Consider the following 25,249-nt stretch of genomic DNA (forward strand, 5'->3'; position numbering starts at 1 on the left):
ATAAATACCTATATTTTTCACAATTTCAATATTTTATTAGAAATTAAGCATGTAGGCCGTTTGTTATGACTTGATGAATGAAGCTGTTAAAACAGATTTTGATATTTTTGCTTATTTTTCCTTTTTTGCCCCAAAATGTGTAAAAATCAACATTTTTTGGATGACCTATATTTTCTTTGAATATTTATCAAATTTCTTAATTTAGGTATAATACAGTGCAGAAAAAGATGTCAAAAAATCTGTTAAAACAGATTTCCAATAAATTGTTCCATTTTCCATTTTGGGTTAAATACTCAATTTTCATGCTGGATATTTGAAACATAAAATGAAAACATGTCCATCGCACTTTTTCCTCGAGATGTACTATAATATCAAGGTTACGGATATATATTATAATCCCTTCTTATCTTCACTGATCCATCAGATACCTTTTGTTATGAATGATCAATGAAAAGGTTCAGAACTGGGCTACTAATGGTCTGTCAAGTATTATTTTCATGACTGTGTCAACTCAAAAATCATGCAAGGTCGAATGTAGGAAAAGTATGATCAGTTGAGCTGTACCCACAGGGTAAGGGAGTGTGTTACCCCTGGGCCTGACAATTAACAACTTAATTCGGCAAAAAGGAGTCCCATCTGTTCAATATTTCATTATACCCCATGCCCATAATGACTCTCGGTGGCCCTGGATACCTATATCAGAAATCAACAAAAGCTGATGTTCATTCTTTCTCACAAACTATATGAAAAACAAAACACTAAAAATAATTTAAACAAAAAAAGTTTGCAAAAATTAATATATAATTGGTGCCTACTTGTCAAAATTGTAAACTTTGAAGAGGATTCTATTTATATCTAGTTTCATCTTCTACTTTGTAAATAATGACCTTAACATCTTATCACCTATGCAGAACTCCCAAATTTAAGATCCTGATATCTGGGAAAGAGTCTTAATAGATAAAACACATATGGGATTCTGACAATGGAAATCATCAAACAGCTTTAGATAATATTAAATAAGGCACTGAAGTTATTCTTGGTGTAAAACATTATTTACCAATGAATGATAAAACAATGTGTCATAGTGTCATAAGGAATGGTAATGGTATGTGCTAAAAATATCACAGACTTTCCTAAGTTTGTCACAAAATTAGACCTGAAATAAAGGCCTTTAATACCTGAAATAGAACAAGTCTGTATGCGTTTTAACGGAGTTTTAATAAGAACACATATATCACTGCCAGATTTACTGTGATATCTTTAATGCTAACACCAGTAAATACCATCACAAAATATCACAAGGATAACCACTGCGGTGATGCCATGATGCAACCACAATCATCAGTGATCGTATTGGCACGCGAGGGGTTTAAGGTATGAATTCTGGGGTACCAAGTGACTTCTTTGTTCATCTTCTCTCTTTTTTTATTTCTTCTTTAACTTCCAATAGCAAAAAGTCATGGGTGGTGTTAGGGTTAACTAATATGTATTTGCTCAGATTGAGGCCTATGTTAACCCTAACACCAGTTGATATCACAAGGATAACTACTTCACATGCATGCATCCCCCACGGAAGCACTGGTCGGGCCAGTGAAACCCCTGTGTCTACCAGTCGATGATTGTGTGCTTGGCATACAAGGGGTCTAAGGTTTGAATCCCAGGGTACCAAGTGACTTCTGTTCTTTGTTCATCTTGCCCCCTTTTCTTCTTCTTTAATTTCTGATAGCAAAAAACCATGCATGGGTAGTGTTACAGTTAATAACATTGATTAATTTTGCTTTTTTTTCAGGATGTACAACTTTTGTTGGAATTATATTTGTAATAAGATTTTACATCTTCAGAAGATGCCAGTACGATAAAATCTTCACCAGTTTTGACTCTTTAATTAATACAAATATTGAAAAATATAGCATTTCATAGATCAGCAAAACAATTGTCACAAAGTGACATTATAGTGACCTTTAACCTTTCATCACAATTGTGTCAAGATGATGAAGCAAGGAAATTACGACATTGAATATGCGGAGATTCGTGGCCGTGGAAGCAATGGGAAAACCGGTAAACCGGTGAGCACATCTCCTGCACCCCGTGTCATACCAATTTCAGACATGTACCGGCAGGGCTACAGTGAGCCCAAAGATTCTCTTGCCGATAAATATCCAGAAGATGACTACTTCAAGGAAGGTGGAGGTGTGGCATTTACGAGTTATAATCATTATAATAATCACAAATCAAATGGAGGATCAACAACGCCAACAAAGAGTGTGTACACATCCCATCATATTCGCAAGACAAAAACTACATCCTCTTCATATACGCCGAATGGTAGGCCTAGTTTTTTATGTTTTAAACTGAATGGTGATGTGTTGTTGGCTAATCCAGATATGTTGCATGATGGTAAGGCTTCATATGGTTACTAATATAATTCTTCATTTCTCAGTTTTAACAGCTAATAACTAACATGTTCATTGAATGTTGTTACAACTATTCCGGTCTTGTTACATCACATTTAACATTTTAACACAGTAACACTGAGATACTAATTCAATGAAAGAGTTCAGATGCAAAAACTTGATTAAAACCATTTTCAAACTTTTTAGCAAGTCCACCAACATCGGCCTGCCCTATTTTGGCACCCTTCTTAAGGGATCTGGAATTAGCGTTTTGAGCGTTTCGACAGTATTTTTTGTGGGACATGAGAACACATCAGACATATCGAATTGCATTCTGAATACGAAGAATGTCTTTCTGATATCAAATAATTTTCATTTTTTGAAATTCACGATATAATATAAATTTTATGACAAATTATTAAAATTTGATATTTTTCACATTTTTGATATATAACAGTCCTCAAAGTAAATTTTATAAATCTAAAGATATATTCTTAAAGTGTATGTAGCTGGGAGGAAAAGCTGACGATCAATTGAAAATTTTCACCTTTCATATTGAAGATATGGATTTTTTTCCCAAAAACGTAATTGGTGTTTTGGGAAAAAAATCCGTATCTTCAATACAAAAGGTCAAAATTTTCAATTGATCGTCGGCTTTTCATCCCACCTACATACATTTTAAGTACATATCATCAGATTTATAAAGTTTACTTCGAGTACTGTTAAATATCAAAAATAATTTTTATCATTTGCCATAAAATGTGTATTACATTGCGAATTTAAAAAAATCAAAATTATTTGATATCAGAAGGACATTCTTCATATTCAGAATGCAATTCGATATGTCTGATGTGCTCTAATGTCCCACAATAAATACTATCCAACTGGTCATACCCCACCCCTTAAATTACAAAGAAAATTAGGGTAAATTTGACCAAAAGTGTTAAGGTTTTGCTTATTATTTCTTTTAAATTTGACCAGTTTAGTTATCTTTTGCCTATATCTCAAATTTATAAAAATGGTTATATAGCAGTTTTTGAATCTGAACTTTTTATATAATTATAGAAAAAAACTAACATTAACATGTAACACTTCATGTCAGAAGAGTGCAAAAGCTAAGGTTTACTAAAAGCATTTTTTAGTTGATGGTTCAACATCAGTTCCAGGAGATTTTCATAAAGTTTGGTGCTATGAAACTCTGCTATAAGATCCAATGTCTTCTAATTATTCGCCTACATTACAGCGCGCATCAATAAAGTCCCAACTCTTGCTTGCGTAAATTCACACAATGCACAACTAGCGTAAGCACTGCGCCCAACTGCATATACATGGTGTTATGAGTCTTATTTTTTCTGCCTAACATAAGCCGAACAACTTTAGTTAAGGATGCAGGGGAGAAGCACGATAAGGGCTTCATATAATATTCATATCTATCATGTTGATAGCCATTATGTTGTTGATTGTCACCCTTGTATTGTATGCAGTTTATCTTTCAATTTTATGAAATACTAACACATTTAATTTGATTTTTGCTTTAGAGTACAAGCATTTGGTATATTTTCCATTACTAATATCATTTGTTTTTGTTTGTAGCAGCTTCATTATGTGATTAATTATTCCATGTTTTCTTGCTTGTTTATTATTGTTGCCTAATTTATAACTTGTAAGAGTGAATTAGTAGTACCCATTATTACATTGAACTAAGGGAGTGTTCATAAATACTTTGGTGGGGGTTGGAAAATATTGGGGGATCAAAAAAGGGGGGTCCTAAAAGGGGGATAAAAAAATTCAGTCCTTAATAGGGGGATCAAAAAAATTTTGAGGGTAAAATTCCAGGGTAAAATGTACGAGAAGGCATGTATGAATGTTAAATATTCGATTTTGTAATCTCAAGCTACAAATCAACAAAATGTGCGCACTTCACAATTTGGGTGTAACACTATGACTCCAATGAGTAATAACTCCAAACAGTAATTTTTAGCTAATGAGTTAATGACCATAGGGGTAGATCCCGGGGGGCGCCGGATCATTAAAAAAAGGAGATGGTCCATACAATCACCCCCCAATGTTGATGCCTGTATATGGGTTTCTAACCAAAATTAACCCCATATTTGGTCATTTTAAAATAAAAGGTGCCAATTTTTTTGCACTTCGTGCAAATTAATTCCATTTCGTACTATATCTCACCAGTTTAGCTTCAATATGGCACATTTTTTTTGCGCGCTTAATAATAATAGTAATAATAAGGCGTTTCATATAGCGCCCAATGCCAAAAAGGCCTCTAGGCGCTTTACATAAATACAAAATAAAATTGATACGCAAGGAAAATTTACACAGATAAATCTTCAAAAGTACAATAAAAGAGTGACCTGCACCCAAAAGTCTTAAGTACACATAAAAAGCAAAGCAGTTATAATAACAAGAAACACTTTAAACCATGCTTCGCGCGCAATCCGCGCATTTGTACCATAAACTGCTTTTGTCAGCAAAAGGTGCTGCATTCACTGGACTTCAAGAAATGGTCTCCAACCCCAATGTCAAAAAAAGAAATCTATGCCACTGTTAATGATGTATATTTTTGGTTTCTTTTTTAGGACATGAAGATTTTAGACGATAAAAAGGGGGGATAAAAAAAAATCCACCTTTTTTAGGGGGGATCAAAACAATTTTGACGTCCGAGGTTCCAACTTTTCCAACCCGCCCACCAAAGTATTTATGAACACTCCCTAAACATGTTAAAAAACAATGAAGTATTGAGGAGCTAATGACAAATATTCCCTTTAAAAGGGAATGGTCATGTTGCTCAATGGCAAGCAGCATGACAGAATATAACCTGCATAAAAGCGCTTACATGTAAATACTTTCCAAAAAGTGGACCTACAGTTATTGAAACAGACTTCAGTAAAACAAATATTTGCATAATAGATTGGTTTGCAAATTATTTATAAAATTCTATTTAATGTTACTCTCATCAGGTATTGAAGCAGGCTCTAGGCTAGGCATCAAACCAAACATCACAGCAGAACAACTAGCTGACCCAGATGTAGACGATCTTCAGGTCATGGCGTATGCAGCTAGCTTCCAGCACCCTAAAACGAAAATTAAGGAACCACCTAAAGTCATAGAAGTGATTCGCTGGGGAGAATTGGTCAAAGTGACTGCTGTGACTCTTGAGAACCAGGGAGATATTGAGGGTACTTATGGACCCATGAACATAGATGGGGTTGTCAACCAAAAGGTAAGGAATTGGACATGGAGTAGCATATCAAGGAGATTGCCTGGAAATGCCTGGGGAGAGGGAAATGCCCCAATCTTGCACTTTCCCCCACCCTGTTCAAATGTAAGAAATTATAAAAATGTCCACTTTAGGAGCAAAAATGGCTAAGCTTTACAATACCCTACTACATTTGGCCGTCGCCGAAGCTACCCTAGTTTTAGGCCTGCTACACCGACGGCGCGAAACTCGATGATAGGATTACATTGAATGATGTATATAACTCAGTGCAATAAATAAATCACTTAATTGAGCAAATTTAATAAACGAACGAGAGAGATTCAAAACAACATTGTAGTAATTTAATTAATAATGCCACTATATAATGAAGAAGAGGAGCATTAGTAAATTTAATTAATATTCATTTAAGTATTGCTTTGCTTCCCATAATCAGTCAGGAATCATAAATCTGCATAATGATCAGTTTCCATTCATTAATTTTCTTATTTAAAGAAGAGATAAAAAATTATTCATTAACTTAAGAACATTAAATAAAAACATGAACTTTTAACAATAGTCAGTCATTAATTATAATATGTAAATTTTCTGATGCACACCAGGAAGGTTACCGTTGTTGCAGGGCTACAGCGACTTCGCCGTTTGATAATTAATCAATTAATTAACGTTCTTAAACAATTAACTTTTAATCAATATTCAGTCATTAATGTTATGCCCATGAGGAAGGGTATCGTTGTTGCAGGGCTACAGCGACATCGCCGTTTGATAATTAATGAATTAAAACAAACAAACAAACAAACTGAAACAAACAAACTTTATAAATATTCACCCATTAATGCGATGCCTATGAGGAAGGTTATCGTTGTTGCAGGGCTACAGCGACATCGTCGTGTGAACTTTGAACGACAATTTCTCAACAACCCTACTACCGATTTCCATGATTTTTGTACCAAATTTCTTCTTTTTAAAAGACCTTGCTAAGTAATGATAAAAATTATCATGATTATACGTCATACGTCGTTCATAAAAGGCCCCAACCAGTGATACCCAGGTGCAAAAGTTCTGTTTCTTCTTAATTAATTTTTCAGTGGTCACAGTCCTGTTTTTATTTATAATATCTGGAAATTATGAAATCACATAAACCAGTGTATATGTCGTTCATAAAATGCCCCAACCAGTGACAACCAGTGTAAACTAAGTTCTGTGCATTATGCGCTTACCAATGACAACTTAACTTATTTTTTCACCTAATTAGTCGGAACTGTATGAGCGATGAATGACCATTTTCTTCTTAATTAACTTTTCAGTGGTCACGGTCCTGTTTTTATTTATAACAACTGCAAAATATGAAATTGCATCAACCAGTGTATACGTCGTTCATAAAAGGCCCCAACCAGTGATACCCAGGTGCAAAAGTTCTGTTTCTTCTTAATTAATTTTTCAGTGGTCACAGTCCTGTTTTTATTTATAATATCTGGAAATTATGAAATCACATAAACCAGTGTATATGTCGTTCATAAAATGCCCCAACCAGTGACAACCAGTGTAAACAAAGTTCTGTGCATTATGCGCTTACCAATGACAACTTAACTTAATATTTGCTCTTGTCAACAAACAAGCAACTCCCCATTTCACATGTGCATCATATGTATATCGCCCAAGCATCATCATCTACAATCCAACGATCACTTGTATTAATATGCAAATATATGATTCAATACGTGCATGTTGATTAATAGGGATTATTTTTAACGGCTTTTTTAATAGTCGGGCATGGGCGGCGAAGCATAAATAAACATGTGTTGGTTAATCCTAAAACCAAGCAGGTCATTAATTTTTATTCTTTAAATAATCAAATAATAAAAAAAAAATCATTCGCGGTACCTTCACCCAATGGCAAGGTATAGGTTAGCGGCGTCACTGTAGCACAGTAACAGCGATACCTTCCTCCTCTTCATTACATTTATTTGCTAACATGATCAAGTTATTACAAAATACGCAAAAAGTCTAGCTTTGCGCCGTCGCTGTAGCACAGCAACAACGATAGCCGCGCCGTCGGTGTAGCCCAGTAAAAGGTATAGCTTGGCGCCGTCGCTGTAGCACGGCAACAGCGATACCTTCGCGCCGTCGGTGTAGGCCAGTAAACAGGTATAGCTTCGCGCCGTCCTCCCCTACATTAATTTGGTGACATGACCAAATAAGGTATACCTCAGTGCCGTCGGTGTTACCATACGGAAATATGTATACTTTCGCGCCGTCGGTTTAGCCCCTCAAAAAAGTCTAGCTTCGCGCCGCCGCTGTAGCACGGCAACAACGACACCTTCGCGCCGTCGGTGTAGCCCATTAAAAAGGTATAGCTTCGCGCCGTCGCTGTAGCACAGCAACAGCGATACCTTCCCGCCGTCGGTGTAGCCCCAGACAAACGAGAACCTAGACCAATGACTTTGACTCGCGTAGTGAAGCCGACACTGCTCAGCAACGAATTTGACAAGGACGCATACCGGGACGCAAACAAGCAGACATGTTCGCGTCTACGGAACATGTTGCATTTGACGCGGGCGATAACAGCGCAGTAACCATGCAAACGAAGGCGTCAGAATGTACGCGATATATCTCCGCGCCTAGTAACCCGTCAATCCGTCAATATCACCTTGGATACGGGGCTTCACCTTCCGCTGTGGTAAGGGATGGGGAGTCATAGGTCTAGGTGGTATGTCTATGGGTGTAGCCCTGTAAAAAAGGTCTAGCTTCGCGCCGTCGCTGTAGCACAGCAACAGCGATACCTTCGCGCCGTCGGTGTAGCCCCGTAAAAAGGTATAGCTTCGCGCTGTCGCTGTAGCACAGCAACAGCGACACCTACCTCCCCTACATTCATTTGGTGACATGACCAAATAAGGTATACCTCAGTGCCGTCGGTGTTACCATATGGAAATAGGTATACCTTCTCGCCGTCTGTTTAGCCCCTCAAAAAAGTCAACAACGACACCTTTGCGCCGTCGGTGTAGCCCATTAAAAAGGTATAGCTTCGTGCCGTCGCTGTAGCATGGCAACAGCGATACCTTCGCGCCGTCGGTGTAGCCCTGTAAAAAAAGGTCTAGCTTTGCGCCGTCGCTGTAGCACGGCAACAACCATACCTTCCTCCACCACACACATGGTAACTTTAACAATTAGGCCTACATAAGGTGCACCTTTGCACCGTCGGTGTAGCCTTACGGAAATAGGTCTACCTTACCGCCGTCGGTGTAGGCCCCTCATAAAAGGTCTAGCTTTGCGCCGTCGCTGTAGCACGGCAACAACGATACCTTCATTCACCATCACATTTTTGATACATTTAAAAGTTTTTTGCCCACTCTGAATGAAAATCACTTCAATCACATCCCCCAGAAATCATAATTCTATTACCCTCATGGCCCATTATGTGTCACAATAATGGGTCAAGCGCCGTAACATCTACGTATAGCATTACGCTTGGTTACATGTACAATATTTCCGCCATACATGCATATGTGCTCCACCTTGAAGTAAACAAGCTAAAATATTTGGGCAAAAATAATGATATTTTCTCTTTAAAAAATTTTGTGTTAGTAGAACTTGGAAATAATAGGTGTAGCATAATGTTGTCTCGGCAGTCAATATGTTTTAAAAATTGGGTTCTGTTGCCCACCACCCATTATTTATGATTTTACTTACTGCCTCGGACACATTTTTAATATTTGGGTGTAAAGGATATTGCATATTATACCCTTTATTACTTAAATATGATGCTGTCACTGGAACTTTGTGATTATCATCATGTAATGCATGGTTTTAGGAAAGTTTCTAATTAATTTTGCTTTAATTGGGACCTTTAACTAACATCACTACACTGGATTTAAGGAATATGTAAAAGGGTGTCTAACCAGGATTAGAGCTGTCTATTATTAACATGCCAAACTCCAAGGGTAGTTTAACATTATATTTCCAAAAGTATTAAATGCTATACACTTCAATAGCCCTGAAACCTGTTTTGAAAACTACTTTAGTTTGAAAATATAGAGAGATTAGTCTTAACCCAATGACACATTTGGAAGAATGTTTCATGAAGTCACAGAGTTAGGTTAGAGATTGAAGGTAAGGTATAATAGGCCCTATTTGTACCATATTGTGTTTTGCTAAAACATGAATTGGGATTAGTGATTGAGCTCTAAATTGCTTCTACATGTAGCTATGTTTTGCAGTACAAATGGTTTACATGTAGCCGAATTACAATTCTATTCAAAGGAGCATTTTGTTAGATCTCCTATCAGATCTGTAGAGATTGAAAGGACCAGCTATGTCTAGATCTTCAGAACAAAAAGTTTATTGAATATTTAGGGGCACTCTGGGCATTTTTACAGTGGTGATGGATGCATGAAAATTTAGGTGAAGAGAAACACATTTTTGTGCCGGTTTGACTTGGACATTTTAATTTTAGAATATTTTGCCCCAAATGAAGGGGGATTTTGGTATTTGAAGGTAAGCTACGAAGGAAAATGTACAGGGCAATAAATATTGCTCCCACCTGTGCTTTAAGCCTTCTATGCATTTTCAAAGAAATGTGTTACCAAGGGTTTTATCAAACTGATGTTGAATGACTGGAAATTCTTATATGGAACTGCATGACTTGCGAATGGTTCCGTATGGGTGGGTTTTCAGTGGAGACCAGTGCGCCCAATATGCGAATGGGGAGCTTAAAAAAAACCCTTACACATGAAAAAAAAAACAGTCTGTGGAACTACATAAAAATGCAAAATAAACAACTGAGTGCAGAACTGACAACTTATTATTTCTACAATGTTGTTAATTAGGAGAGACAACAACAACAAAATGAAAAAAAAGCTAAAAAAAGCTGCAAGACATGTGTCTTAACATGTACGGTGTCAAAAAATGGACATGCATCTTGCTCAATTTATATTTTGTAAATCCAAATTAAAAGACTTGGTTTCAAGATTGCAAGAAAGAAATGGTATAACTAAATGTTGAAATGAAAAACAAATAGGGCTAGTAAAATGAAAGACAGGCTAATTAAATTTAGAGTGGGCAGGGAAGTTTAAAAGAAATTGCCCATATTCACAACCCTTGGATTTAAACACATTACATAATATTCCTGACTCATCTCAGAGAATTAGCAAACGTGTTGGAGATTACACTTTTAATATAAACACACCGAGTCCGATAGACTTTCTTAAAGAATACTTTAATGTTTACTTTACGTGTTACGCTGTATACAATACATACAACACTCAAACCTTACGCAAACTTATAGGAGTTAGATTAAATACTAGGCATGTTGTGTATACAATTGGATTATAATGTTGGAGTGCGATTGTGAAATGAATCAAGGAAATTTGATATGTGCTGCGATAGCTGCCTTTGGTTTCTTCTTATCATGGGTCGGTAACATTACATCATGCGTTTACATAATGTGTGTTTGTATCCGAGTGTATGTGCACATGACTGTGCAAATTTAACCAAAGTCTCTTGTCACAGATCCCCACACATGTATATTCTTGCGTACGCATGCTTATCCCTGAACTGTAGGCCTATCTCATGTTTTTGGTTGAAAAACAACCCTTTTTGTGCCAACTTCACAAATTGCTGCCTTTTTGCAATTCCCCTTTTCCTGCTTCGGATGTAAGCAATCTTTCAAAGTTATCCCTTTTTAGCTCCTTTTTAGTGGAAACTTGTAACTTAATTAGTTATTGTAAATTTGACAACAGGCAGCTATTGAAATATAATTATACTTATGTTAATGTAAAATGTGCACTTGTTACTTAAGGTCAGTTGTGAGTTGAAGAGCAGACAGTTTATATATTATTCTATTACCCTCACGACCCATTTAAAAAAATCAGGCACTATGATTAGCCCAAAATATTGAAAGGTGAAATATTTTGTGTTTACCAGGCCAATTGTTACATTTTTTTACATGAGGAGGGGGTATTGAAATTCAGGGGGTGGTTTAGGGAGCTTAAAAGTTTCTTGGAAGTTGAGTTTGCAAACAAATGTAAGAAATAAAAATTTTGTGTGAAAGTATAGTTTCAAAAGTGTCCTCAACATATACTGCATGTTTACCCAGACAGTGGAGTTGATGTTCCTTCTATTTCTACCTTTCAGGTCTCATTGGGATTGATGGTATTGGATAACCGTGTAGCATCAGCTGACATCACTGCTGAATTAGACTCCCCTGGTAAACCAACACAGATCAACCTGAGGAAGGTCAGTGGCAACCAAATAGAGGCTTCATTCATGCCAACGGAGGAAGGAGTGTATAAGGTATGTATTGACATGGATATGTTTTACAACTCACCCGTTTCCACAATTTGTGGGTATGCACGAGCGATATCATGTGCGATATTTGAAAACACTCTCTTTTGCATCTCATTTTGTGAAGTTTCAGGTGAAACACCCCTTCTGGAATGATTTTGCAAATTTGTTGCTTTTCAACAACACACTTTTTTCACTAAAACTCTATCGATATGTCAGATATATGAGCCCCCCCCCCCCAACTGAATTAAGTTTGCACATTTTGTTTCCCAAAATAAAAAATTAGAGATATTATGAAGAACGCCCCATTTTCACAATTTTGCAAAGATATGTTTTGAAAATTCACCCATTTTTGTGTAGTATCAGGAATTGCATTTCTTCACCAGAAATCATTCCCTATTTTTTACAATTTTGCAAAGATTTGTTTTGAAAATTCACCCATTTTTGTGTAGTATCAGGAATTGAATTTCTTCACCAGAAATCATTCCCTATTTTGTAAACTTTGCACAAGCATAGATGCAGGGAGTAATCTATAAGCATATTGTATTATTTAAACCAACACCCAATCAGCTTGAGAAAAGCCAGTGATGAATTTTAAAAAATGGTAAAATTTTTACATGTTTTTAATCTGCAATTTTAAAGATTGTAATTGATTGTATAGTGTAACCTGTTCTTTGTTCTTTTACTGGCTTCAGGTATCGGTTTTCTGTAAAGGTGAGGTCATCACTGGGTGTCCAGTGAGGGTCACTGCTGCACCTGATAATGCATCTATGCCTCAGAGTGTCCGTGTAGTCAGTGTACCTTCAGCTGCAGTTGATGAAGATCTACAATTCCAAGGTAGGCTTCAAAATATTACAAAATGTGTACATTTCAATCAGTAACTGATGCGAAGAGAATAAATATATATACATCGGGTGACCTCAACTTTGATAGTGATGTAGGTGCATATTTCACAGGTCGCAGTATTGAATCACACATGTAAAGTTAATTGTGTAGAGTGTACACGCATACATACAAGGGTGGTTTGTTGGCATGCTTGCAGTGCAACTGCGAATAAGCGTTGAAGTCACTGCCGAACTTGATATGATTCATCTCAGTGGTCAGGTGGTATCTAAATATTTGATCAGAATTAGCTTGAACCATAGCATAGTATGCTCTGGGTCATTTGAAAAAGGGTCTTGAGCAAAGCCAGTATGAAAAAACATCATAAAGCTAGCATTATAAATGTAAACAAGAACGAAAATTTGACAACCTGACTATAATTTGTGTTTTCTAAAGCTGTATCTTGTACCTGAATTCAAGATTTTCTCACACCATGTCAGCAGTAAGCACCTTTTGAAGATGTTGAAATAATTTCAGGTCAAGCTGCATCGTATGTTATAAGTCATTGTGAGTTCAGTAAGTTGGGTATCTGCGGATAGTTGTGGGGTGTGAAAAATAAGTCTGGCAGAAATTGGGTTGCTTGTAGAAAAGTTTTGGAGCCCATGTATTAGGTCTAGTGCCAATGAGACAAATTTTCTTTTAAGATATCTTTATAACCTGATCAATTAGAAACTCTGAGTCTAAGTTAATTAAACATATACATCAACTGCTCAGTACCAGAAGTGGGTAAGTGCAGTAGCTGCCCTGTGTACATTTGGTAATTTACACACAATATATCGTACTCATCTACACATGGCAGCTTCACATGGTAGCTATTGCACCTACCCACCTCTGGCACTCAGCAAATATTATTAGATAAGTGTGATTTAATCATTATTCCTATATTTGTCATCTGCACAGTTGATGTGAGTGAAGCAGGCAAAGGTGACATAGATGTTGAAATCACCAAGGGTCGTGTGCAGCTACCAGTAAGATTCACTCATGACAAAGGTGTCTATACCATCCATACCAAAGCCAAGGAAGCTGGCACATATGTGGTCCACATCAGATGGGACGGTGAACCCATTACAGGTTTGTACAAACATTTGTGTTTGTGTAGTTTTCGGTCTCTCTCTCTCATGCACATTTTCGTCTTCCTCTTTCATTTACTTTCATTCTCTCCATCATTTTTGCTCAATTTCACTATTTCTCTCTCATTCTTTTGCTATCTCTCTCATTCTGTCCATTTCATTTTGTCTCCCTCTTTATCTCTCCTTTCACACACACTTTCTCCCTCTGTTTGATCTTGCTCTGTTTGCATCCCTCTCTCTCCCTCTCTGCTCTGTTTTATTTCTCTCTGTTTGTCTTGATGCACTAGCATCTCAAGTATACAGAAGATGATAGCATTGTTATAATGCTACAATTATACTGACGATAGCACCATACATGGTTAATCATTTACTTGTATTTGATCTCAATATCTCACATGCTTGAATTTGCTATGTTATCTACTGAAGATAGCACTGATAGTATAATCTACTGAAGATAGCACTAATAATATAATATGCTATCTACTGAAGATAGCACTAATAGTATAATATGCTATCGACTGAAGATAGCACTGATAGTATAATATGCTATCTACTGAAGATAGCACTAATAGTATATGATATCTACTGAAGATAGCACAGATAGTATAATATGCTATCTACTGAAGATAGCACTAATAGTATAATATGTTATCTACTGAAGATAGCACTGATAGTATAATATGCTATCTACTGAAGATAGCACTAATAGTATAATATGCTATCAACTGAAGATAGCACTAATAGTATAATATGCTATCTACTGAAGATAGTACTGATAGTATACTATGCTATCTACTGAAGATAGCACTTATAGTATAATATGCTATCTACTGAAGATAGCACTGACAGTACAATGTGCTATCTACTGAAGATAGTACTAAAAAGTATAATGTTCATCTACTGAAGATAACATCTTTATACCAGGTAAATCAGCTAACTGTATTTGAACACAATATCTCACATGTTTGAATTTGTTATGCTATCTACTGAGGATAGCACTGCTAGTATAATATGTTATCTACTGAAGATAGCACTAATAGTATAATATGCTATCTACTGAAGAAAGCACTAATAGTATAATGTGCTATCTACTGAAGATAGTACTAAAAGGTATAATGTTTATCTACTGAGGATAACATCTTTATACCAGGTAAATCAGCTGACTGTATTTGAACACAATATCTCACATGTTTGAATTTGTTATGCTATCTACTGATGATAGCACTGCTAGTATAATAAGTTATCTACTGAAGATAGCACCAACATAAGGTAATTAATTCAGCCTATGTTGTTATCTTTCAGATGATCCAATGAAGATAGACATATTTGATCCATCAAAGTGTCGTGCAACAGGAGACGGTCTGGCTGATGCCAAAGAGGATGTTACTGCTCTGTTCCTAGTGGACCCTAAGGGTGCTGGAAAAGGAGAACTGAATGTGATGGTAGAAGGTAAGATAATGGTCCAATTCTAAAATTTCAAATGTGCAGACTTTCTCATTTTAGTTAGGAAAGTCATTGATGTCAAATAAATATTTATGCTTATTGTATTAAAGTGACATGTAACTCTGTATAGTCCAAATACAGAGAGTGTAACAAAAGCCTACATATTGAAATTGCTAAACTTTATAGTTTTATGCCATTTATAACATGTATCCACAAACTAGGTGGATCATAATAGTTGCATTGTAATATGGTAGTCTTGTCCAAAATCACTAGAAATTAATTTTGATACAAACTGTAGTTGACAAGTATTCATTAATTATTAGAGATACAAGGAATTTGGCTGTTCCAGTTAAAATCCATATACCCACTATGACCTTAATCCTCTTTACAGGGAGTGTGAATTTCAAATGGGGTTACCTGAATGGGTGACTCCATTTGAAATCTACATGCCTGTTGGAGATTAAAGTCATGTCTTCTATAGGGGGTGTATGGATTTCAACTGGAATACTCCATTTGTACAGCAACCAAATGATAAGCAGAAGTAGTTCAGAAGTTAGTAGGTAGGGTGTGTCCTATCATTTGTGTGGCCCAGGAAATTTCCTAATGTGTCTGCAATTTTGTAGTTGTAAAGCTATTTGATACATTATATTATAATTCTGATAGTGCAGGTTCAAGCTAGCTGTCATACACAAAGGTGAATTGTAAAAGTGATCTTGTGAGATCAACCAATTATTACTGATTAATTCTTCATTTCAACTAGAAATTTGTTTTATGGACATAATGCATAGGACAAATAAATAAACTAACATGACCACCTTAATAGTCGAGTTGTCCCCCCATTTTTCCAACAGGACCAAATTCCATTGCTAAATGCAACATAGACCACAACTCCAATGGTACCTATGCTGTCACCTATACACCTGTTGAAGTCGGCTTATACACAGTCAAAGTCACTTGGAATGACAGGCATATCACAGGTAATATTATTATTATTATTACTGAAATCCTTACTATTGTATGTTATTAGTGATGTACTTAGTGTTGATTTTAAATTTGGAAATGTAAGCTCTTGGTTAGCTGCTCAAGTTGGACATGAAATGTTGAAATATCCCAGCAAACACAAAACGTTTTCGACATCATTCGCAAAAGGTTATAAAAGGTTGTCAGAAAACGTTTAAATGTCGGGTTATATAAAGGGTACATTAATGGTATAAAACGTTTTATAACATTAAAAACATTTGTTCGTAATTTACTGCACAGCAAACACAAATGTTTTACAGAAAACATTTAAATGTCGGGTTATATAAATGGTATAAAAACGTTTTAATAATTCCAAAAACATTTTTGAAAACTTGGTGCAAATCATTCTAAACAGAATGTTATTTTGGGGTTGAAAAATATTTTGCAAAAAACGCTTGCCCAAAATATTTACAATAACGCTTTTAAAAATGTTTTCAGGACCTTTATATAACCCGACCTTTAAATGTTATTAAAACGTTTTGTAAAAAACATTTTAAGAACATTTCTGTGTTTGCCTGGTGCAAATATTTTAACATAATGTTATTTAAGTGTTGAAAAATATTTGGCCAAAAATGTTTGCAAAAATAGTTTACAATGACATTTCGAAAACATTTTAAAAATATTGTTGTAGTGTGTTTTCATACAAAACGTTTTAAAACGATTTCATGACCTTTATATAACCCGACATTTTAATGTTATTAAAACATTTTTACCTAAACCAAAACCCAAAATATAACTTATTTAAAACGTTTTAAAAGCGTTTTTGTGTTTGCTGGGCTTCATATGAACAAAATGTCCAACTCAATAATGAGACCTGTTCTTACAAAATGACCAGAAAGTTGCCAGGGAAGAAAAGAAGATATGGTTCATTGAACCTGCTAGAAAACAAAGGAATTCTTCATTAAAATAAATTAACTTTTAAGTGAGGGAGCAACCGTTGCATGTTGTATATCATTTTAAAGCTTATGATCCAGAGGTTATAAATCTGATCATAACTGAAATTACTTTCATCTCTGATTCAATGGTGTAGACAAGCGTGTAACCCACATGAAGCTCAAGAGAGTCATGGAAAATACATTGATTTGATTCAAGTAGAATTCTGTGCTAACTTTCCTATATTGCTTGTATATCAAAGCTGCTATTGTTATAAACATGTTAAAAATTTGATTCATCATTCTTGATTATGTTTTGATACCCAGGGAGTCCATTCCATCCCCGTGTGACAGATTCTCGTAAAGTTCGCATCCTTGGTGGCGTACCTCCCGGTACAGATATCGACGGTATCATCAGGTCAGATGTAGGAAAGGCTTATTCATTGGAAACCTCAACAGCAGAAGCTGGACCAGGTATGTGGAAAACTTTTGGTTTGGCGTTAGTGGCAGACCATAGTTGAGGCTATATTAACATTTTGATGTGCAACATGACTTTCTGTTTTGAAATATAAAAAAACTACAGTGATACAAGGTGGCAGAACAAAACCCTGTCTCACCTAATTGGACTGTATTAACATTTTGATGGCAAACAAAAAATTTTGTGTGGACATATAACCAAAATCCGGGGATACAGCATGTCAGGAAAACTGTCACCCATAATTGGACCATATTAACATTGGATGTGCAACATATCTGTAAATAGGATAGTCAATAAAACTTGAACAAACAAGTTTTCAATCACATATTTAAAAATTATATTACATATGTGACATGATATATTTTATTACCTCGACTGTCCATTATTCAAAATCGCGCTCTGTGACTTGCCCAAATGCGTCACACAAGGATACCTTCATTTGCAACAATGTGCCCATATTGTGTGTGAAAAGCAGTAAAGCATGACACATTTTAGATCTACTCAGAGCATTACATACAGTCACACACACAATTATTTTTATGTGATGGGCATACACCTTGTCACTTACACTGTGGATACACATACCTACCTTGATGTAAACAACCTAAAATATTTGGACAAAAAAAGTAACATTTTCTCTTAACAATCACACTATTTACCCGTTATTTTACTGCCTCAGACATTATTTGGAAGTATAACTGCATTAACCTTTATTTCTGAATTAAAGTGACTGTTTTCTGCACCCATAACAACAAAATAACTGTCATATAATGTTTTGATAATATTCGTCACCAGGTAAATTGACAGCTATGGTGAAAACTCCAAGTGGGAAGAGACAAGCAGTACCTATAGAGACCCAAGCAGATGGTACTGCCACACTCAACTTTATCGTCAAAGAAGAAGGTAGTATATATAAGACCCTAAATTCAATGATTTTCTGCATTAATTTCTATAAATGCAAGTTTTATACATACCTGGAAGAGGTTCATTTGGACAGTTTAATGTTCAATTAGTAGCTAAAGTTATATAAAACATTCGTGTACAAAGTACTCATATTTTTTGGAGACTCAATATTTTGAAACCTACTTGTCTGGTTTCTTAGTCATGCCATGAGTGATGACTTGACCCAGCAGCACTAGTGGTGTTTCTAGTAGATGTTGTGTTTTCTAGAAGATGTAGTGTTTTTAGAATTGTTTTGGATATCTATAATACTATTGTGTAATCAAGATGTAAGTGTTCAGAGAGGACATGTGTCAGTTGATGACATTATTGAAGTGAAATGATTATGGGGTATCAGTGTCAGTGAAATCAAATGTTTCAGAACAGCAACAATCTGCAAAAGCTTGCAAACTACATAGAAGATTTTTTGGCATAGCACACTATAAATTGCAAAATTTTTTGTCAATTGTTTTTTTAGGGTATGCATTATTCATGATATTGAAGTATCACAAATTTGTCTTCTTTCATAAATCTTACTACATTATGTTTTAATACAAAATTAATTTGTTCTTTAAACCATATTCTCTTTTCAGGTGAACATGAACTGCACATATTCTTTGCCGAGTCCCCCATCAAAGGTTCACCATTCCGTCTCATTGCGAAGCCTAGAGTGCTGCCAGTTGACCATAACAAAGTGACCATCATGGGAGAGGGAGCTAGATTGGCCAAAGTGTACAGACAAAGCGAATTCACTGTGGATGGGTCACTTGCTGGACCAGGTAAGATGTAACCATGGTAACACAGATATGAATTAAGTCATCTGGTGGTATTAGAGCAAAATTCAGACAAGAAATGAAGAGTTTAGATGCAAAAAGCGATAAATGCCATTTTCAAACTTTTTTTGTGTTAGACCACCAACATCTGTCCTTCAATGCTAGCTTTTTAATTAACCCCCTACTTTAAAAATCTAATCTGTGATCAAAAACAGCACATATTTTCTTATGTTTTTTATATTTGATGTGCTATATTTGCCTATATCTCAAATAAAAAACTGGAAGTATGTATAAGGCTCTCGGCATTGTTATACACATGTTTTCTTCTCACATCAAAACTGCTTGTGAAATAGGGGATTTGCCATTTGGTCTAATACCATTTGGTCTAATATCCATTTGATCTACATCCATTTCGTCTAAACCCATTAGGTCTATATCCACTACGTCCAATAATCATTTGGTCCTTTAACCATTTGGTCCGATAACCATTTGGTCCGATAACCATTTAGTCTAATATCACCTTGGTCTGGGGCGGACATTTTAAAAATGAATTTAGAAGAGCAGCAACGACATCACTTGCATTACATTCCAGATGTTAAATCTACATCATATGCAAAATTTGAGGAAATTCACGAGTCCGCTTTTATTTTAGGGCCATTTGTCTATAACTGGTCTTTACATGTAGCCATATGGAGAGAGTGCCCGTTGAGGGCGCTATTACCCCCATTTTAGGAACAAAAAAGTGATTTAAAAAAAACGGACTCGTGCGAATTTTCTAAAATTTTCAGAGTATGTAGTATGAACATGTAGAAATATAATCAAGTAGTTGCCCTACCTGCTCTCCTCCGAAAAAATAAAAAGTCCTATACCTCAATGATAATGAAACCTAATAACCAATAAGTCTAAAACCATTTAGTCTAACAACCATTTAGTCTAATACTCATTTGGTCTATAACCAATAGGTCTAATAGCCATTTGGTCTAATACCCATTTGGTCTACACACCATTTGGTCTGGCAAGCATTTGGTTTATTAATAAATAGACAAAATGGTATTAGACTTACTGGTTATTAGACCATACGAATATTAGACCTAACGGTTATTAGACCAAACGGTTATTAGACCAAATGGTTATTAAAGAAATATTAGACCAAATGGCTATTAGACTATATGGTTAGTAGACATACCGGTTATTAGACCAAACAATATTAGACTACATGGACATTAGACTATATGATTATTAGACTAAGTGGCAATTAGCATTTTTGGTAATAGACCAATTGAATATAGACTAAACGGGAATTAGACGAAATGGTATTACACCAAATGGCAATAGACCGTGAAATACAACTAAAAATTTGGACACAGATTGTTAGGCCTCAACATAAGAAACAAAATACAATAAAATCTGACACCCCACCTTTATCCTTGCCTTTGTTAAATATTTAAGTTGAGGATGTGAAAATAAGAAGAGTAAATGGGCTATTCCAGTTGAATTCCATACACCCCCTGTGGAAGACATGACTTTAATCTTCAACACAGGGAGTGTGAATTTCAAATTGGGTTACTTAAATGGGTAACTCCATTTAAAATCTACACCTCCTGCATGAGAGATAACATGATTAACATCAAGTCTTCCATATGAGTGGGGGGCGTATGGATTTCAACTGGAATAGCACAATGTGACTTGATCAAGCAAAATGAGGACAAAATTGTGAAATGTCAATTTTCAGATTTTTGCATCAAAATTTAAGCCGTGTGGAATATAGAGACAAAAATTAGTTAGGAAATAACAAGAATAAAGCATGGAAAATATGCTATACAAACCATTACAGCTCAGGCTGTCAATCACTTGTTACGAATTATGAAATCCAGACAGGCGCTTTGTGCTAGTTGTATTTATGGTTGAATCGATTTTTGGGAATTGTAAAACCCAATCTGATGGTGTAATCAAAATGTCAGATAAAAGCCATGTTATAGTTGAAAACATTGGGTTAAAGAACTATAAAGGATATGACTTTGTATGTAAAATTACATGTAAAATTGTTGCAATTTGTTTTTTTATACTGTGATGACAATTTATGAATAAACCTTTTATGAAATGAAATGAAATGAGCGATAAGTCAGCTCATATCAACTTTAAAAAAAAGCATTTTTGGTAACATTGTCCTCATTCAGCTGAATTGGGTCACATGTACATGTTTGTAAATGGGCTATGTTGTATGCATATTTTGAGTTAAGGTGTAATCAATTTATGTATTTTTTTCATTTGACACTGATCATTATACTGTCAAAGTGGAATTATTTTTGCACCATTAGTTTTCTGTGCTTTGCCAATTTTGAACAGTTAAAGGTGTTTTTATATTAGCAAATTATGTAAGCTTCCTTACACAGATCTACACACAAAACGAATATATTATCACATTGCTATATTTGTGGTAGCTGCTTGGAGCACACAGAGCAGAAATGGGTTCTTCAAGTTGGAATCCATACTCCAGTTAACCCCCTATGGAAGACACAACCTTAATCTTCCATACAGGAAGTGTCTTGAATGGGTGACTCCATTTGAAATCTACACTCCCTGTGTGGGAGATTAAGGTCATGTCTTTCATAGGGGGTGTATGGATTTCACCTGGTATAGCGCAATATGAATTTAGTGCAAAAATTTCCACTTTTACAATAACCAGTACGTGTAACATGTTATCATTTGCTATCATTCATTTCATTATTTGCATGCTGGACTGTATTGTGTGTATATGTAGCTCCTTCTAAACCATATCTCTATTAACTATCCACTTGCATGTACCATATTCCATTCCCTGGTCTTGGAGGGATTCATTTATTTCATACATGGGTATACCTTAACATTTTGTTCCAATGTGCAAACCTGTATACACCCTTGTCTTCATCAGGCTGATTCAGATTAAATTTGATTGCCCTTTGGACATCCTAATCTAGAGATAGCATGATCAATCAATCAATCATATTCAACTTTCTGAATTGATTGGAGTTCAGAAGTGTCACAAATCCTACAAAAACAATATCCCATTCACACTCTTCAGGATTGATGCATGGCAGGGTCGTCATAGTAAGGTCAAAACTATTGGGGCACCCATCAGTCAAGATAAGGTTTTCGTGGGGTTTTGGGCAGGGTTTTACATCAAAATTGATTTGATATTAAAGAAAGTACATAAGAAAATTGTTCAAACATTGTGGAGGCCATGGCTGCCCCTGCCGTCCTGTCCTGCTTGATACGGGCCTGATGCATGGTAAAATTCCTGACTAATATTAGTACTAACTCTCCTAAACATTAATAACATAATTATAGAATCCTTTAGTTATGCCATTGACCAGTAGAGGGGTGATTATAGTCTTACTAACTTCAGAGTCATACAAACACAACTGAAAAAAAACCCACCAACCTAGCAGTTGAAAAATTTCCATAATGGTAGCAGGCTGACATAGCCACCAAACTTTTTGATTTATTTGCTAAGTTTTTCGCTCTATTGACACTAAACTAAAGTTTGATCAGCTCATAATTGGTGGGATTTGTTAGGTTTTTAAAAGTACCACTATGCATTTGTATGTAGGATTGTAGATTAAATAATTCAAACATTTTGCTAGGCAAATCCAATGAAAAAGTAACTTACTTCTTGTGGGTTTTTAGGGGGTTCGCCGTTGGACAAGTTTAGAACTGTCCGACAGCGAACCCGCTAAAAAACCACTTATTGTTATGAATTCCTGTCATAAACATCTATCCCACAATCACTACTTTAGCTTTCGCCATCAGGTCTGACGGCTTGATCACAAGTGACTTGGTCCACTGCTTTTTCTGCGAAACAGCTTGTCAACATTTCCCAGAAGTGATGATGCTTTTGTTTTGAGCAGTGGATGTATAAATGAAAAGCAGTGGACCAAGTCACTTATGATCAAGCCGTCAGACCTAATGGTGAAAGCTAAACCAGTGAGCTACTTTTTCATTGGATTTGCCTAGCAAAATGTTTGAATTAACCACTTAAAGAGTGATATTAGTTGACCTGCTGGGATATATTGTGGGTGTTAAATAAAGTAGACAAAATATAGGACTTCAATTAATAATTAGTGATAATTCTGATGACATGTCACAAGACAATTCTCGAAATGAAATATTTTGATATTCGCAATGTTATAAGGCCCGCCAATTACGAGTTGATCAACCTATACCGATGCATAGTATTGATAGCTATTGTTACAGAGAAAATGTGGGACAATGATTGTATTGGTCATCCAACTGGTCAAAATGTAGATGGAATATTATCTTCCATCAATGCACAAATAACTTTTTTATCAAAATCTTTGATTTCAACCATACAAAGAAATACAGAATATAACAAAAAGAGCAAACAAACAGAACAGAAGGAAGAACAAAAAAACCAACCAACCAATTTGGGGCAATAGCTATTTATAATTCTTGACCTCCCAATTTATAATAATTGACATCACAAAGAAACAGCTTCCATATTAATGACGTAGACATATTTTAAAAAATCTGCAATTTCTGTTACAATCATTGACTAATGTATACAATATGTAGTAATACGGACAATTATTTTACATCCATTTATGAATAAATCTTACTAATCAACTACTAATAACAGCATGATAGTGCAAGTTGGTGAATTCAAACTAATGATAGAATAGTTAACTTGCATGTTGCATGATTAATTCTAGTACTAATCTATCTACAAACACTAACACAACTAACCAAAATTCCTTATTAACTGAAAACCAACCTAAGTTATAATAATACATTTTTAATTGAATAAACATAAAACACTCCTGAATACTTGCCACAGGCAGAGAAACAGACTCATACCACTACAGTTCAAGTACTTATCCAGAGTCATACGACTACAGTTCAAGTACTTATCCTCGGACAGCGGTATCCAAGCACCATAGTAGTAAACACCATCACTCGAGTTCCTCCTCGTCCAGTCAAAAGGTGTCCAAGGCAAATGCATCCTCTACATATTCTGGTAGTAAAACACTGCCAAACCCGAAGACTCACATTGATGCCAGTAAAGTGCTGGTATTTGGTAGAGCAGCCAGATCAGCGGAGCCTCATAAGAAAAATGAATTCACCATTGATGGAATGTATGCTGGGCCTGGTAAGCAAAAACAAAACAAACAAACAAACAAACAATCAAACAAACTGTTAATACACATTTAGTTGTCATTGATATAGTTAAATTACATCTTTTTCAAAATTCAAATGTGTTTCCTATTGAAACATGTTTATGGTCATTTATTCACATTGTTTAATAAAAAAAAACATAACTGTGAAAGAGGGACAATTTTGCATCACAACTGCCTTTATGTTTGAGTTAGTCTTATCATATTGGTAATAATCCCATCAATTTATAGTTGGTTTTGATCCCACAATTCTGGTTAAATGAATGCAATATTCTGCTTTGTAAATTTGGTCAAAATGTTATTTTGGAAAAATTCCCAGATGATTATGATTAAGATGGTTATCTTAGTTAACTTTTGTGCATAGCATTAGTACATTAATAGTTGCAAAATAATTCATTTAATTGTTCATTTTAATAACGTGTCTTAGCAATTTTGCTTCATGTTTTGTCAAGCTAACATACATGTAGATGGCAAGATTGAGCTTGGCTAGTTTCGATCCAGAAATGGAAGACTCACTATAGAAGCTTGGTAGAGTAAGTGAGCAACAAGCGACTCAAGAAATAACCCTTCCACCTGGCATTAACTTGAATGCCGAACTGTAAAGGAGCTATTCAAGTTGAAATCCACACACACTCTATGGAAGATTTGAGCTTAATATTCCATGCAGGGAGTATGTATTTGGAGTTACCTGAAT

At 35.5% G+C, this 25,249-nt stretch overlaps 1 protein-coding gene across 1 annotated transcript in view; it reads left to right on the forward strand.

Moving 5' to 3' along the window:
• The window catches only part of LOC140155613 (filamin-A-like), a 64,963-nt gene that overhangs the window by 32,684 nt on the left and 7,030 nt on the right, over positions 1 to 25,249 (forward strand). Inside the window, 10 exon segments of the mRNA XM_072178526.1 lie at positions 5,369 to 5,631; positions 11,758 to 11,916; positions 12,603 to 12,744; positions 13,690 to 13,860; positions 15,162 to 15,308; positions 16,154 to 16,279; positions 17,522 to 17,668; positions 18,468 to 18,575; positions 19,205 to 19,390; positions 24,219 to 24,530. Of these exon segments, the coding sequence (XP_072034627.1) occupies positions 5,369 to 5,631; positions 11,758 to 11,916; positions 12,603 to 12,744; positions 13,690 to 13,860; positions 15,162 to 15,308; positions 16,154 to 16,279; positions 17,522 to 17,668; positions 18,468 to 18,575; positions 19,205 to 19,390; positions 24,219 to 24,530 (1,761 nt within the window).

The sequence above is a fragment of the Amphiura filiformis genome, chromosome 6 (genome assembly GCF_039555335.1).
Source record: "Amphiura filiformis chromosome 6, Afil_fr2py, whole genome shotgun sequence".
In the NCBI taxonomy this organism is placed as follows: Eukaryota; Metazoa; Echinodermata; class Ophiuroidea; order Amphilepidida; family Amphiuridae; genus Amphiura; species Amphiura filiformis.